At 35.1% G+C, this 18,000-nt stretch overlaps 1 protein-coding gene across 4 annotated transcripts; it reads right to left on the bottom strand.

Annotated features, from left to right (window-relative positions):
- Positions 1 to 507: 507 nt before the first annotated feature.
- Positions 508 to 16,876, bottom strand: LOC149797258 (uncharacterized). Of its 4 annotated transcripts, none has more exons than XM_089961958.1 (9): positions 16,751 to 16,876; positions 15,513 to 15,613; positions 13,738 to 13,843; positions 13,021 to 13,192; positions 5,956 to 6,144; positions 4,666 to 4,907; positions 3,465 to 3,671; positions 2,919 to 3,120; positions 508 to 782 (listed from the first exon to the last, which is right to left on the bottom strand). In XM_089961958.1, exons 2-9 carry the CDS (start codon positions 15,579 to 15,581, stop codon positions 632 to 634), a joined length of 1,338 nt encoding a protein of 445 aa, XP_089818084.1. In that variant the 5' UTR covers positions 15,582 to 15,613; positions 16,751 to 16,876; the 3' UTR covers positions 508 to 631. The 4 variants fall into 4 exon arrangements, with proteins under 4 accessions (XP_089818084.1, XP_089818083.1, XP_089818082.1 ...); XM_089961957.1 differs by lacking the exon at positions 16,751 to 16,876 and adding an exon at positions 16,249 to 16,476; XM_089961956.1 differs by lacking the exon at positions 16,751 to 16,876 and adding an exon at positions 15,942 to 16,129.
- Between the last annotated feature and the right edge of the window lie 1,124 nt (positions 16,877 to 18,000).

Here is an 18,000-nt window from a genome sequence, read left to right as displayed (position 1 = left end):
CGTTGTCAAATCTTCACTCTCGGACGTGAGTGGTTGTTTTACGTCATTACGATCATTATTTACTTATTTCGTCAAGTCCAGACAGGTACCTACGATGTAATACGCGAACTATATTCAGAACTACTTTTGTTCAGATATGGCGGCGGAAGGAGATAAAGTCATGGTTAGGACATTTCCGGCCTTTTCTGTGGCAACATATGCAGAGGAGAATCACCAAACCTGTCAAATGTATGTTTCCTACAACTACATGGCCGAGTGATGATACGATTGACGTTGTGAAGCTATTCATTTTCGGAGGTAAATAATTCTTGCATGCGGTCCGCAATCCCGTAATACCTAAATGGAAGTGATAGGTTTTGAAAAGCTTATACTGTTTTTATCTCGAATTTCAGCAGTGAAACAACTACATGTGACTTTCGCGATCATGTGCACTGTTGCCACGAGAGAGAGAGAGAGAGAGAGAGAGAGAGAGAGAGAGAGTTATTGCATTTATAAGAATTTCATCGATAAGAGATTTCCATATATATTTATTTCGTAGAAATTGTATTCTGCGGAGAAAACACATTTTTCCAAACAGCAAAATAAAAGTACCAACACATAACAATATCTAATTTTAGGGATTCTTTCAGCATTAATCAGCGCTTGTGATGTTAATGTAACATGGAGGTGTAAACTTCCCGGAAATGACATCATGTAACCCTGAATACGTCGATGCTACGCACGCAGCTATTCCCACTACCAGTATTAGAATGTTTAAGACCATGGTATAAAGCGGCAGCCCCCTGCAATAAAAAAAATTACAAGTTTATATATCCTTCACACACTACCGCCATGCCGCTAATTTATTTTTGTCACAAGACAATGTTTAATTTCATTCAACAAATGCTTGACACTACTCTTGAAGCCCACATGTCTAATCTGATTTCGATCAGGCTTGGAATATGGATTTAAATCCTCAAAATCTCGGACAAGTTCCATTATGAGCGTGATGCAAGATATTAATAAGGTAATACTGCATCTGATTGGTTAACCTTTTAACCACTCTGGAGTGCATATTTCTGATCCGATTTCAGTCAAACTTAGAATATACGATTACGGCATTAAGCTCCCAAACAAGTTCGATAATGATAGACATCGATCCATATTGGCTGAAGTTATTACCAAACTGGAAGCCATACTAGTGATCCAGTTTTGATGAAACATGGAATATATGCTTCTTTCGTCAAGATCTTGAACAGTCATTAATGAGCAAGAACTATGCATATTTATGAAGGGATCTTGTATGTAATAGGGATACCATATTAACAATCTGGAAGCCAAAATTCTGACTCGATTTGGTTAAAATTTGATATGGGCTTATATCATCTAGATTTTAGGGGATCTGAAATTAAGATGGACCCAAATGTGGTAATAGGGTGATCTAGCAGCTTATTGGCTGACAGTGTTGTCACCGTTGAAGCAATATTAGTTTACCTGTTTTATTTATTATCATCATTATCTGGATGACTTCGGTGTTGAATAAGTGTCTGTGCATTTGAATTATGTCTTTTCTTTATAAATCATCTTATCAGGTTATTGTAACATAGGTGAAATAAACATGATTTATTGTTTGGGGGACAACCATTCATAAAGCATATTCTTACAATACTACACGAGCCTGTTTAGTGAAATGGTCACTTGTTAAGTTATGTAAGTCAGGTAAGCGATATCAGACCCGGCTGGGCCTCTTGGTTCACCATAGTAACAGTACTTCACCGACAAAATAAACGGCTTCGTAAATAAAACAACTTCATTGAGTAGATGCAAGTTGAAGCCTTGTATAATAACCCTTCTACAACGTAATAAATACTTTGTGTTCGTAATAAATTAGTCATATTTCAACTGAGAGTGTACATGAGAAGGCCACTTGCTCGGTAAGAAATCGCTTACTCCCTATGTTGAGAGACGGCAACGGTCGCCAACGGGCAGGAACCATATTTCGCAGGGTTATGGAAGGCTACATAATCCAGATTTGGACACATGCTTTTTATAACATAATATTTATATAACCCATTGTTGTACTGATTGTAACATTTTTCGTTTATGTAATCAAGATACAGTTAATGCTTCATATGCTCATTATATACCGATATCTATTTTATGCTCATTTAATTGTGTGCTCAAGTGTATGCAATGATCAATCCTATAGGTACATCAATGCTCATTATATGCCGATATCTATTTTATGCTCATGTAACTGTGTGCTCAAAAGTATGCAATGATCAATCCTATAGGTACATCAATGCTCATTATATGCCGATATCTATTTTATGTTCATGTAACTGTGTGCTCAAAAGTATGCAGTAATCAATCCTATAGGTATAACAATGCTCATTATATGCCAATATCTATTTTATGCTCATTTAATTGTGTGCTCAAGACTATGCAATGTTTAAACCTATAGGTACATCAATGCTCATTATATGCCGATATCTATTTCATGTTCATGTAACTGTGTGCTCAAAAGTATGCAATGATCAATCCTATAGGTACATCAATGCTCATTATATGCCGATATCTATTTCATGTTCATGTAACTGTGTGCTCAAAATTATGCAATAATCAATTATATGTACATCGGTAAACCAATGCCCATTTTTATGTTCATAAGCATACCATGTTCCTTTTCATGCTCATAAATATGTGTTACTAATTGATATGTTTACATATCAGTAAAGTGCGTTTGAATGCTCAGAGTACATCATACTCATACGTAGCTTGTCATGAGTACGTGTTGAGTAGTTTTTCGTTGATTTGTCTTTTCCAAACAATTTCTAACAATTACGAGATAACGATTAATGATAAGAATGATATGTCTATTACAGGGTTGTGAGGTTATCAAATGCAACGCATTGGAATGAATAGGAATATCAACGAACCCACTCTTTCCATTTGCGGTAAGGCCTGGATGCATACGGCACAATTTCAAGTAAAATAATGGCGGTAGAATGAACACAAGCAGAGTACTGGTTGATCCTCCAATCAGAGAAAGAATTAGTCCAAAGTGCGGAATTGTTTCAGCCACGAAGACTATTCCAGCAACTAACATTGTTCTGCTAAGAATTCTTTTCCAAGTAAACTCTAAAAAATATAAATACAATATTAGGCTGAAAAAAATCAGTCATTCATATTGTCTGAACAACATAGATTTAAAATTATTTTAAAAAATGTCTTCACTGTTCATCTATATGAATATTAAAAAAAAGTAATATAGCTTTTTCCACTCTGCAGTTCAGAAGGACGCCTTACATCCATCCATCCATACATACACACATACCTCAAAGGTTCTGACATTTTAGAAATAATTGGTATGCATTATAAAAAGTTATTTTTTTAGCAAGAGAACGAAATTACGCATTGCTTCGATTAATAATCGAATACATTTTTGGTAATCGATGGAAAAAAAGGAATATATGTATACCAACCATCTGGAACTTTGAACAAATGCTCCAATTCTTGGTTCACCGGATTTAGAAGGATGATAAAGCCAAACAAAAAGTGAAAAGTCAGTAGAATGGTCATAGTGTAATTCATAGGACCTTTTGATACAGTATGAAGAATGTTGTCTCGTATATCATCCCCATAGACGAAATAGGCTGTAGTCGATACAGGTACATACATGACTAGCACCACTGTAAGTAATAATAATAATAATAATAATAATAATGAAGTACTGTCTTACACTTGCTCAAGAATTCCTTAAAAAGTTCGTACTATTCAATAACTTATAAACAGGAATGACTAATAAGTTCTGTGAATTGAAGAACCGGAGGGGAAAAATTCAGTTTAATTTGGGCTATCGATAATATAAACTTGATGACGACAACGACGATATTGACAACATAGTTTCTGCAAAGAAATTAATGGGCTTCACAACCAGAAAACTTTAATTAGTAATTTTTCTCATCAGCAGTTTCATTTATCTGTCTCCGTAGACTGTAATTGTTAAATGGTGCTGATCGTAGCCACGGTCTTTATGACGAATGGTCAAAGTTCATCACGCATTGCCAAAATGGAACAAGTTCGAGACAGGCCAATATATTGAAGTTTAATTCAAAATGAGGCGGTAAACAGTCGGAATTTAACTATAAAAGGATGAAAATACAGTGAACGTTTGTCACGAGAAATCGATTCTGGACTATGAAGATTTGCAAACAAAATCAATATTTTGGCCGATTACATGACTGAATGATATTCACGTGAATGGACAAAGTAATCATTTTGTACCCTAGCAAAAATATCTTCGTATATTTAATGTGAAAAAGTAAAGTACATTAGTGTGGATTGATATCATTATTTCCATTGTAATTCTTCTTCAAACTTGTTTAGATATTTACTGAAGATCCTAATGCCGTTTGGCAAGAAAGAACACGAAATTACAAAAAGTGCCAACGATTTTTTTAAAGATATATTTATAAACCTGTCTCCCAAATCGAAGTTACACCTGTAAGAATATGATCGCATATCTCCAAACCAATTCCAATTATACCTCAAATTCTCAAGTATCTACGAGAGGGCTGCACTACATTAACAAATAACATATGCAAACACGCATGAATTAATAAGCGGGCATACTAAAAAATATTATTCTTAACTTGATCGAAAAGTGTGCGAAAGATTACTTACGTATATATCCGACAATAACGGCTTTCCAGAATTTCTTCTTTTCCCGCATGTCTTCTTGGAAGGTCGGAAAACTTGGATGTCCACCAAAAGCAAAGCACATAGTGCCAAATGCCGTGGAGAAGGATATGAAATCTGGCGTGGTGTGTTTCACCGTGGGATGGGATGATTTGTCAGCAATGATGTTCGCCAGAAGAATGATGCACGCGATTGCAGTAGTTGCAGTTGCTCCCAAGGCCAACAACCTATTGAGCGCAGAAGAATTTAAAGGACGTACTCGAGGGCTAGGATATATAACAATGGTAGTTTTGGTTGTAGTAGTAGAAGCAGTAGTGGTAGCAGCAGCAGCACTAATTGTTACATTAACTTAAATGCAACACAATAAGCAACCTTCTTGGGAGCATATCATCTTAGAAGTGATAAAAAAGTAATTTTTATACACATATTTTATTTTCAGATTATTGAAGAAAATATAATAATAAAATGCTCAAACGACCTTTAATTATCAAAATGGGAGGAGTGGTTGTAAATTCTGAAAAACTTTTATTTTATGGCATATATATCCATGTTAGCATAATTTCTGATGTGTACTGAAGTAACTGTACTATGGGTCACTACATGAATGATGAAACAACAATATTTATTTTACTTTACTTAATGCAATAATGATGCTATCAATGAAGATGATAACGATGAAACATTAGATGACAGGAAATGATCGCGAGCCTTCCTCATATTTTAAATGACGGTCACTTTTCTTTATCGTTATTGGTCCTCTCACATCAGATAACATAAAAAGATCAGAATAATTTAAGAAAATCTAAATAAGGATGTATGATTTCATTTAAAAATAAACAAATAAAAAACAAATAGACGACTGTACACAATACTAACACGATGAGGAAAGACATTGAGACACGGCCATTTTCATTCAGTTATGCCTTGCTTGGATGCATAGAAGAGACCATTTGAAATGATTGGATTTCAAAATGTTTTCTCCGTAGAATAACAAAGAAATGTATCCATGCATCTTCTAGAGATATTCAATTAGGATTTTTCAAATGTGCAAAGTTTTACAAACCTTTAATTTTTGCCTATCTTTTAAACCTAAAATTGTACTAACACATGACAGTCGCATGTTATGTTGCTCAATGGCGTGAGTGACCTATGCGAATGGCATTCTGTTTCAGAAGACTTTGGTAACGAGGGAAAATTATGAAAATGGAAGCAAAAGATCCGCAATAATCACACTCATTCCGCGGGATACAATCAATCCAACATTTTATAGCTTACCAGAAATCTTTTGGCGTGTTGAGGAGGGTGAAGGGTGCGAGTGTCCCTGCAACGATAAGGGCCCAGTAGCAGGCATGGAAGTCCCCGTGTAACTCCTGCACCAAGCTGTGGATGTTTCCCGCCGATACAACGAGGTACACTACCGCCGCCCCAAACAAGGAAAAGTTAATAGCGAAGGATACCAAGTGCCTGGTAAAATGGAAGGGATAATCACAGTAATGAGAAGAAGAAGAAAAACAACCGTTATCAGCATCATTATCTTCCTAAGCTGCTGTAGTGCCTGTAGTAGTAGTAGTAGTATTAGTAGTAGTAGTAATAATAATAATAATGGAGGTGCTTTATTTTAAGAGTACAATAAAAAGAACTTAAAGCGAATTTTGTTTACGTCGCAACAGATCATCTCGCATCCAGACAGTGATATGATATGATACGCCCGTTTATGTTAGGGTGGACTCTCATTAATTGCATTAAACAGCACTCGTCTGCGCTCCATACTACATTGTGCATTAGAATAAATGACTTAGGACTACATTCATCTTCACTTAAATAAAAACGGCAGCGAAAACAAAAAACGTTTCAAAGCCACAAGGCGTAAAGAGTAAGAAAAATGTATATTTTCTCCATTTCGCCCTTTCCAACGCATCGATTTGAAAACTCGACGCTTATTTGGAACAATGTAATTCAAATTCCGTTTCAACCTTTAAGTGCATCGCAATATTCAATCGAGGGCCATCATGCATCGGAATAGTCAACGCCAAATCAGTTTGACCACTGGAAGAGAGCGCCTAAATAGTCAAATATATCAATGATCAGGATATCGACATCTTTTTTCCTAACAGAAACACGGCGAGAAACACCAATCGATGACTAAAAACACGAGGATCTACCCTCCTCCCGTTACTCCATCAAGTCGTTTTCCCGCCGCTCCCGCGGAGGTGGGATTGATGTCTTCGCAAAAATTCCATACCCTATCGTCTTAACCACACTGCAGCGTTCAATTTCGACCACACTTCGTTTCTATTGGTCCAAGTCACACTCACAATAGAAGAAAAGTCAGTCCATTTTGTTTTTGCATGTACTGCCCTCCTCCAAGTCGAGAAACAAGCTGACTAAATCTCTTTGTTTTGGAGCAATTTTCTAACATCCTGGAATATGTAAATTTGATAGATGGCAGCCTGATTATTCGTGCAGATTTTCAAATTTCACTTTTACTGTCATGAAGACCTATACACATCGCAACTAATAGATGCCATTAAATTTTTAACCTCAAATAGTTAGATAGCCAAGATAAAAAATTGCAAAAAGATTCTGACTTCAAGCTTATTAAACCTGTTTTTAAGTATCACTGCACGAGTTGAACTAGTCAGCTGCTTTGCATCCGTTTGTAGTCTCTATGGATACTTTTTTTCTGAACAACTGCACCCAGTACAGATGTTATTTTTCTCCATTTTAAAAGCGATGTTCATTAGTGTACCAAACTAAAATTTCATTTTCAGTTTGCTAGTCGAAACTGGCACATTAGCCTTTCCATTCGTGGTAGCAAATTTGTCAAGGGACCGTTGAATTCATGACACGAAGGTCCTTGTGCTAGTTCCAAAAACCTGCCAATCCAGAAAGTGAAACATAAGGTATGCTGTAAATTTAAAAAAAAAAGGTTTTGACGCCAATGCTCAATAACAAGAGATATTAAAAATTCATACTGGCATGCACCTTGTACTTTACTGCTGTTAAGAAAGATCACCAACACTTGAAATTGACACTTTTCTGTCGGGCTCTGAGATAATTCATACTGAACTGTATGTGTTTCAGCTGTCTTTTGGCTTTATATGACACTGTTTTCAAATCTGGCTAGCAATCTATGAATAGAAAGAATCACAGCAATCACGCCCCCCCCCCCCCCACAATAGGCCGCCATATAACTCAGAATTTGTATTCGTTATTTTTCTTTTCTTGCAGCACTGAAGGCTGCACACATCATTTTGAGACGAAATAGTTTGTAACCTTGGCATGTGCATAATATGGCACTCTTCGATATGAACTTCCATGAACTACTGCATTCGGTCTGGGCATGGCGGATATGTCCTAAACAAGTGGGCGAGATATAGAGTTTCGCAGCTTGACAGTAATATAGTAGAAATTCCATTTTCTCCATCTTATTCCACACATAAATTAAAATTTATCTTCATTAGGATTCAAGACAACGTCACTAGGTTGGTCAGTTGGACTAGATTCTGTGGAATTGCCCGTGTTTTGCGGTTCATATCCTGGCTTGAATCCAATTGGCAGCAGATGCTTCAACCATTTTCCGTTACCTATTAGTAGAAGAGAGGTTTTCATGTGCAAGTATTACCCTATACCATCCACCAATTTAATTTCAGATCAACACCCAGCCCCCAACTCTTAAAAAGTTATAAACGTTTGTTTTATTTTCACGCTGCCAATCCATAGTATTCACCTATTTTTTTATTTGGAGATCAACATCCAACTCCCCACCCCAAAAATAAATAATTTTTGGATCAACGTCCAATGCTAATGCGTCTATCGTCAACAATAATTAACTGCAATTTTCAGCCACCAAAAATCTATATTAGTTTAACACACCAAACTTTTGACCCTGAGCCACCAGTTGCTGTTCCTTTTTCTCAACTCCTCCCCACCCAATGAGATCACACCCTAAGCTATTGCATCCATCCTTAGTAATAAATATATTATTTCACGACCATCGACGCCTCTGTCATATGAAGGTGCAACTAATAACTTTATTATCTGGTGGGGAGGGGGGCATACTAATGGACCACCAAGAATCTACCCTCACGGACCCAGCGACCCCTTCCAATCCCTCAAATAAAGTTTTGAGATTATTACCCCACCGTCTATAGTCACGATGGCGGTCATCACATGTCAGAACAGTATATTTAACCTATAGCATTTGCTACATTCAACACATTTATCTCTTTGACACAAATTTTTTCACAACCCGACAATCAACCAAATCAATTTGATTTATCGATTACACTAATAAAGTAAGTAGATGAAAGAGCAAGACTAGCAGTTTTGTATATCAGAATATCATATGTACGCATAATAAACAGAAATGAAGTTGAAACGATAGCTAAAGACATGTGTGATATGCTAGGCATACAATGTATTAGCAAGTAAAGACACGTGTGATATGCTATACATACAATGTATTAGCAAGTAAAGACAACAATGGAGATTTAACCTGCTAATTATCTAACATGTAGATAGATATCGACCAATGAACTGAGATTCAGAGATTTATCAGCACTTCGATTATTGTGTACGTTGAAGATGGAAGAATATAAAATGTGTTATCCATAATCGTAATTTAAAATTGTGTATTGGCTATCATTAAAACCAAAAAGAAAGATATAACAGCTATTAGACCAAAATAGTTATAATTATACGCAGAATACATGTTTGCGACTTACAGCAAACCAAAAACATATTCTTTAAGCTGGTGAATTATACTCTGTTCAGGAAATATGTGGAACCTTTTAAAAATAGAAAGAAAAGTAAACCAAATTTTAAATCACCGAGTGATAGATATAATCACATTCTACCCTTACAAGATGTATAAAACTACGTTGATAAAGGTTGCATTAAGTTGATATGATGTCAACATTAACTGTTCAACTGTTTCATGTATAATAACTGAATGTACAAAATCATTACCATTTCAAACATATTCCAAAGATTTTATTTTTGGAGTAAAATTGTAACAGAATTATGAATTTGCACTTGCACCTCCGCTGATATTGTAATGTCTAGCACTTAATTGTACCTTGCTGAGGATGGTTGCCATTTTGCACTACCGCCTCTCCGATATATAGTATTAGTTCCCCGGCAAAGATGGATAAAGAAATCGAGCCCTTTATCTAATTATCACCAGGATTTATTACAATTATCTTATAATGACTAAAATTCCATTTCCTGTTGTATGTCTTCTTGTTTGTAAATGTTGAAAGATAATGACAATAAAGTCAAAGAAGTTCTTACATTTCTATTAGGAAACTTTGTCCACAATTGGTAGCATTACCTATGATGGTATAATGCGGTTCCAAATGCATTACTGACGTCATTTTAATTAACAAAACTGTATTGATCCTATACGATTATTCTGAAAACAATACACAACATAAATATACATTATATGTGCATTTACGTTTTCTTTTCTATTTGTTTATAGGTAAATCCCGTGTGGAACATTAGCCGAGTCTGTTTCATGGTATCTATTTTAAAGATAAGAGTAACCTCCATGCGCACCAGCACCTATTACAATAGCAATGAATATATGCACATAAGTTGTTTGCACGACAGAAATTTGCAACCAACATTAAATTTATGTTGTCTATATTTCTAAAAACTAGCACCGGGCTCAATAGAATAATATGGAACAAACATATTTAAATTATTTAGCGTATTTGCAACCAAACGTTGTTCTCGAAATCTTTCGTTCATGTGGTCAAGTGTCATTGATCTGACTTCGTTGAACTCAACACTTCTCTTCTGAAATTCTTCAACACTCACTTGTCGTGTTCTCTCTTCATCAGATCCATTGCCATCAAATAACTTGAACAGTTAATTACAGTTAATTACAGTTACTAACAGTTAATTGCTTTCTGTGTATTCTGAAGCATTAATTCTTGTGGCATCAATCATATATGTTGCTATACTTTATTTAATGGCAACACAGTCTGATGCTATGACTAATTTTTATAAAGCATGATGTAGATTGTTTAATACTGTCTTCCATACTATTATATATATTTTTTTATATTGAATTGTTTTAAAAATAGTTTCTTTCTATCATCAGATAATGTATGTATGGGACGTAATGAATAAAGACAACGATTAGCGTTAATCTCCAAAGTTCGACTTCTTGAAAAGTTTGCATACTGTCTTCATTGTCTTTACCAGCAGTAATTCCACTTTCGATTTTATTACTGTATATTTTAAGTAATAGGACACCACAAAGATTTTGTTTCATTCTTATTGTTTATAGAATAAAGCATGGTTTTATCTTTTTTGAAATATTGTAATAACCCACAACAAAATCTATTCTTATTATAGAAGTTTTTGAAATATATAACTTTGAAGCTATTCAAAGTTTAGTGTTTTTTCTTCCAACATTTGTGGTCAAACCTGGCGATTCACAATGCACAGTCCAAGGGAGACAAATTATTGCACGGTGCAAGGATGCCAACCCAGAATCACTGGTGTTTATAATGAATCACATGCGTATTACGTTATGCTAAAAACAGACACATTTCAATTTCATTTTCCTTAAACGTATCACCATATTCATTAAGCCAAGCAACTGTGCCAGTGCTAGATGTCATTCTGCGCTTGTTTTAAAAATAATTTTTTTTCAGCAGTGTTCAAGAAACAATTTTTTTCTTCTTCAGGTATGGCATTTAATTTTTGGGCGTAGTAATCTTTCCTTTCTGAGTAGCAAATCGGTCCTGATGCGATTGACTTGAGTATCCTAGAGCAAGGCTGGTATGTTTGAGAGACCTGATGTCCAGAAAATTCAGCAAAAGCTATGCTGAATTCTTTATATTTATTGTCCCAAATAGCCCAAATAACAAAAGACATATATGGTGATCCCTTTTTTGAAATTATGTTCTGGAATTAGTTATTTCAAAAAAATATAGATTGTATTTTGGAAAATTTAAACGTGTGTTGATACCTCTATTAGGACAGATTTTTTTTATAGCAAAAGTAATAAGACTGAAATTTTCTTTAAATTGTATTAATAAAAATGTTTAACTAAATTATATTGAAAGTAATTTTCTATCAAAATATACTAAGATTAAATCCATTTATTTCGGTATTACAATTATATACTATTCAATAAAGATTGCGACCTTATGAGCAAAAGGCAAAACTCTGTACATTTCCCTTGTATCATAAGTCAGCAAAATAAACTACACTCGGTAAGTTGTGAGATAGACGAACTAGACAAATTCTAAGGATTCCTTCTGTAAGGGTAAATGAGCTGATCTGGCAGAATTGTCTACTTAATGACGTACATAGACCCAGACGATAGTCTGTAAGAAGCGATGGAGCCTCACACTGAGATTGTGGCGGAACACAAGAACTAGACGTTTGTCCTTATTTGGCCATGTCCTAAGAAACTGGTAGAAAACGCGTCAATTCGAGGACACGTCAATTCATTCGTCGGAATCTCAAAGAGGCTTGTGTCGTTACAGGATCCTGAAGTACCTCCCGCAACGCCATTTTCCCCAAGATGTAGCCGTATCTACACCATTATGAGTGACACCTTCTTTGAAGGGAGCCCAGAACTCTTTCTTCTCTCTCTCTCACCTTGGGCAAATGGTCGAGTGTTCCAGCAGGAGCGCATCGATATCCGGTTTACCAACTTGTCTTTTAAGATACGTATATAAACAATAGCAATCATCTTATGCATACGTCTATGATTTGTTTGATGCAAATTATTTGACAAATTTCTTATGACTTTTGTATTGTTGTTTTTTTCTGTTGTATTATCCGGACGTGAACATTTAAGATCAATAAATTAGAACTGACTTTAAATTGGATCGGAACAAACAACACACGATAATATCACACGACATAAATCAATACAACCTTCACAAGCAGAGTAATTTAGTGCGTAAAGCTCTCCGTTCGAACCCTAAACCTTTTATCCTCCATTTGATTTAAGCACTATGATCATTCTCAGTTGCTTTGAGAGTAGGAAATTAAGTTAAAAATTGCTGTACAATCGAAGAGAAAATGATCAAGATATATCGCTAAGTGTTTAGAGCTTTCGACTTTCGAACCCCGGCCAAGTCATACCAAAGACTAAAAAATGGTATTTGCAGCTGCCTTGCCCGGCGCTCAGTATTAAGAGGTTACTGCTAGGCCTGGTGGCAGGATAATGTGACTAGATGGGACTTGATGCTACATGTCTGCGGCAGGATTCCTATAAACTGATACTGTGCTTACATTGAGCGACTGAAAACTTGTTAAAAGCCACGTTAAAAAAACAACAACCCCAAATCCCAATAAAAGATTTACCTTCCAAGTTTTCCGAATGTAATTTCTCCAATTAATGGATATGGATATCGGGCACGTGCTTCTCTATATTGAGGGTATCTTTTTAAAATTAACAACCATGTGCGTCCCAGAATGATCCCGGTGTATGCGGACATGAGGCATGCAAGAAACATTAACAGGATTCCAGTATCACCTGCAATATACAAAAAATATATAAAAGGCATGTACACATATGTTTTAAGTTTCAAACTGCAGATTCAGATGAAAGTTATTCCTACGCATTTTCAAGTTAATTGAAAACATGAGAACTAACCAATTGTGTATGGCACCATGCACTTCACGCAACAACTCAAGGGGAACACTCAGTAAAACCTGACTACAAATGGAGGTTTTTCACTTGACGTTTTACAACATTATTTAAAACTTTGATTTATTTTTGTAGTCAAAAGGTTTTCTCCACACAGTTATGTGACAATTATTCAATATATAGCTTAGTTTTAACACATTACATATAGCTTTCCCTCTTTTGCTGCATAATATCACGAACATAAAAATAAATATACAGGCTGAATATTCAGAAATTAAACCTCCCTACTATTGTTCTAACTTTCGCATTATTATGAGACACACACGCACGCACACATATACGTATATATATATATATATATATATATATATATATATATATATATATATATATATATATATATATATATATATATACTTCCTTTAACTCACCTGATCCCTTGACGGCATTTGGCAAGGCAAGAACTCCAGCACCGGCCACCACACCAGAGACAAACACAGAGGTTTTAAAAATGTTCAGTCCACCTTCTTGCACATCCTTTCAAGGTATAAAATAAATCAGTGCATCTGATCTACAACTTCCATAATAACATTTAAATGTCTGCCTATATAAATCTAAATATTTAAAAGCACGTTCTCTCTCTCTCTCGTTCTCGCACTCTCTCCAGGTATGTTTTGATATTATATCTTTCCAGCGATGCAAACACATTTTGCAATTTATTCCTTATTTACACATACTCTTGCTCATTTGTCCAGAAAAGGTGAGCTAATATTTCGTAAAATCTTTATGCATCAAAGAATGAGACAATGAAAAAGATTTAATGACTATTTCCGACATTGTACGTTACAGCTAACAACGTTTTATTAAAACAGATGTAATAATTACAAAAATATTATATCATCTGACCACTATGTATGCAAAACAAATAACATAGATAACGTAATCAGGGTTGCTTTCTCACTGAATATATTCTGTTATGGATCAAATTTGTTCTCTGGGCTTAGCGACGATTTTTCATTCGTAAAAGAACTTGATAATGGTTTGCAAGAAAGCTGGTGGAAACGGTTCTTCTCAAGCACCGACAAAAACTTTTTTCATAGTTGCATGAAAATCAAAACATGTGCAAGAATGTAATCGACGAAACGAAATTCACTCTGCGCATGAATCAGTATGGAACTGTTACATAAATCTATAAAACTGGTTCGATCATTGTCTTTAAGCCTCGCCGTGGTTTCTTCGATTGTTGAAAATTTGTTGAAAAATAACAGGCACGTAAATCGCTCAATGGACACCATATTAAAATGGATGCAAGTGGGAAAACTCGGCAGTAAATACTATAATTACCAATAGTTACACAAGCTTAATTACACTGCTTAATTACACTGAAATTTAGACAGAAGGGCTGGAACTATTTTAAAGTCAGTACATTAAACTATGTGTATCTATGCATCGATTGATTGATGAATGGATGGATGAATGCATGGATGGTTGGTCAAACATATGTATGTATGAATGCATACATGCAGTTGTAGGCAGGTAGGTAGGTAGGTAGGCAGGTAGGTTGATAGGCGGGTAGGTAGGTAGAGGAACGACCATTTTATTCGTCTTTAAGGTTTATTTAGTAGCTGCATTAAAGAGTACATACTTGAATATGAAAATGTAGGTCAAACTGAATGTAAGTACAAAACATGAACGGAAAAATCGATACCGTGCCTGTCGCTTATTATCTTTTTATCTCTTTCTTTCGTTTATTACTAGGAATCTGTGACGTAGCGATGTCTTTATATAAATAAACATGTAGGTACACATACATATTTATTGGCGCTGTTCACTGAAGACATAATTTGTACTCTTTTAATTAGTCAGTTTTCCTTAAGTTTTCATATCTTATAAAGTCTAATAAAACATTTAAAAGATATCGTGCCATTTAAATTATATATATGTATATCCAGGAATCTATAGTTTTTCAGTTGTCTCTCCTTCCCCGAATATTATATATATCTCCCTCTCTCTCTCTCTTTATATATATATATATATATATATATATATATATATATATATATATATATATATATATATATATATATATATATATATATATGAGGAGGGATAGACAACTGTAAAAGCTATAGATTCATGGATGAATGTTTGTGTGTTGGAAGATGGAGGGAGGTGAGAGCATGTGTAAGCCCACAAGATGTATTACCTGATTGCTGATATTATCTTCCGAAATGGACACCCTCTCATGTATTCTGGTTGTATCCGAGATACTCATCCTTAGCTGTACACTGTAACCTTGCACATAAACTGAAAAGGAAAGTTGTCACGTGTTACCTGTCATGCACTGAGATTGCTATTGTTTGTTTAAAAATACTCAGTTGGAGCTGACATGTGAAAAAAAGAAAACGGAAACGGAAGTAGATGCTTACAAATACCAGGATAGGTTATTCTACCGATATAATGGAGAGAGAGAGAGAGAGAGAGAGAGAGAGAGAGAGAGAGAGAGAGAGTTATATTGTAGACATGTTTTAACCTTCTTTCAAAGGTTACATGTAACTAAGTATTTTCATGGTATGTTGAAGTTTTAATGAGATTTAAAATACAGACGATGGATTGCATGATTTCTTTTACTCACCTTTTGTTGCACAGGTTAACACTTTTCTTAGTTAACAAAGTCGAACAGTATGGTCAAAACCGGAATTCCTCATTTACACATATACGAATATTGTCCATTTTAAAAAGTAGATATATTCTTTCTGTACCCGTTACAATTCTTTACCTACAAATATGACCATATGCATGTACAGATTGGTGTACATGTATGTTATATCTGAATATGACGTGTCTAACTTGTGTATCTACATAGGTATTGGGACATGAGCAGACACTAAAGTTATACTGATTACATTATAGCACGTGAGTAGATAAATTGTGGTTCATACCAATCTATACAGAATTGCCGTTTGAAATGATTCAGTAACTGTCTTTTCTTGACCGCTCCGGTGGCCTAGTGGTTAGAGCGTCCGCCTCGGATGCAGGAGATGCGGCTTCCAACCCATGCCGAGTCATACCAAAGACTTATAACAAAATGGTACTAGCAGCTGCATCGCTTGGCACTCAGCATTAACAGGTTAGTGTTGGAACTGGTTAGCCTGGTGTCAGGATAATGTGACTAGGTGGGACATGATACCACACGTGTGCGGAATGATGCCACAGTGCTAGACATCACTATAAACTGCCACACTGCATACATCGTAACGATAAGACTGAATTTAAAAAAAAATACATTAAAAGTCAAAATCTCTCTCTCTCTCCCACACACACACACACACACACACACACACACACTTCAATTCTTACACATTAAATGTATATATACTCACTTCTACACCTTAAATATATAAATACTTTGAAAGACACACCATGGAGAGAATGTTGGCATACCTCTATGCTGCTTTCATGTACTTCACTGAAATTTCTTGACATATTGCACTTGTGGAAATTGTACATCATATAAGCCCACAGCTGGCCACAATGGCTGCTCCCATGTGCTCGAAAAATCAGCCTGAACTAATCCAAAGAACACTGACTTTGGCAGTTATTCAAGTAGGCACAACGAATTTTACCCGAGTGCACGATGCCACCTTCTGAAAGTGCAATGAATGAATTACCAAATCTATAATATGTAAAATATGCTTTCAGTTTGGTTTTCTCAACAACTTAAATTTGATATAAAGGAAATGAAAACGACTAAGCGAAGCTAGCAGTTGTTTAACAGGTATACATCTGAAGTAAGATCAAATTGTCTGCTCTATAGCTCTTAATACAGCAGTCCATTACACAACAAAATAAGGGGACATTATAAATTCTTTTACCTAATATGTACAAAATTATTTTCAAATAGCCAGGATAGCCAGTGAGAAAAATCTGGTAAAGTCTTCATATCAAAATTAAAATCATTGCAAATTACGAAACTGTCGAGTGCAATCAACATATTTGGGAGTACATGCTTTTCATGCTCTCTGTTGATAGTGTTCTTTGACGTTACGGTTTCAATCGGTATCAGCTTCTTCCACTAAGTAGAGAACGGTAATTTTTTTCTCTTCCTTTATTTATATCAAAGGTAATTGTACACATATTTTAGAAAAGAAACACACATCATTAATCTTGGAATCATTGACTTTTGCCAATTCTGTGTTTTAAAATGATCTACATTAAATATCAAGGAATAACAGCAGGATCTATGATAATTATCACATTATGTACCTTGCTAAAAGTAAGGATATATAAATGTGTATAAAAGATCAATAAATCAGCTGTATAAAATGTTTGCGAGGTCTTCACTTTCTGATGAATACGTAGTTCTTACATCTCTTTTCTTTTCCTTCCTTTTTGTCGATATACAAAATCCTTAAGGTTCTCTTCTCTTTGGGTTTAATTTCCGTTGTCGCCATGTACATACATCGCAATCCAGCCATGATCAGAAGTTTTCATGATAATTTTTTTTATAATTTCGTTCAAATTGGGGAAACTTGTTAAATGAGGCAGAAACTGAATGTAGTCCAAATACGTCCATCTGACGGACGTTAGTTTACTTTGTAAATCATTATATTATGTGAAAGAAAGAAAAATAACCTAAATGAAAGTAATCCCTTAAACATAAAACATCAACTCCTTTGAGACCTTTGGACCTT

This window comes from Sinohyriopsis cumingii, chromosome 6, assembly GCF_028554795.1.
Source record: "Sinohyriopsis cumingii isolate HCF-2022 chromosome 6, ASM2855479v2, whole genome shotgun sequence".
Lineage (NCBI taxonomy): Eukaryota > Metazoa > Mollusca > Bivalvia > Unionida > Unionidae > Sinohyriopsis > Sinohyriopsis cumingii.
The sequence above is the reverse complement of the archived record's forward strand: the minus strand, read 5'-3'. Positions and strand labels throughout refer to the sequence as shown.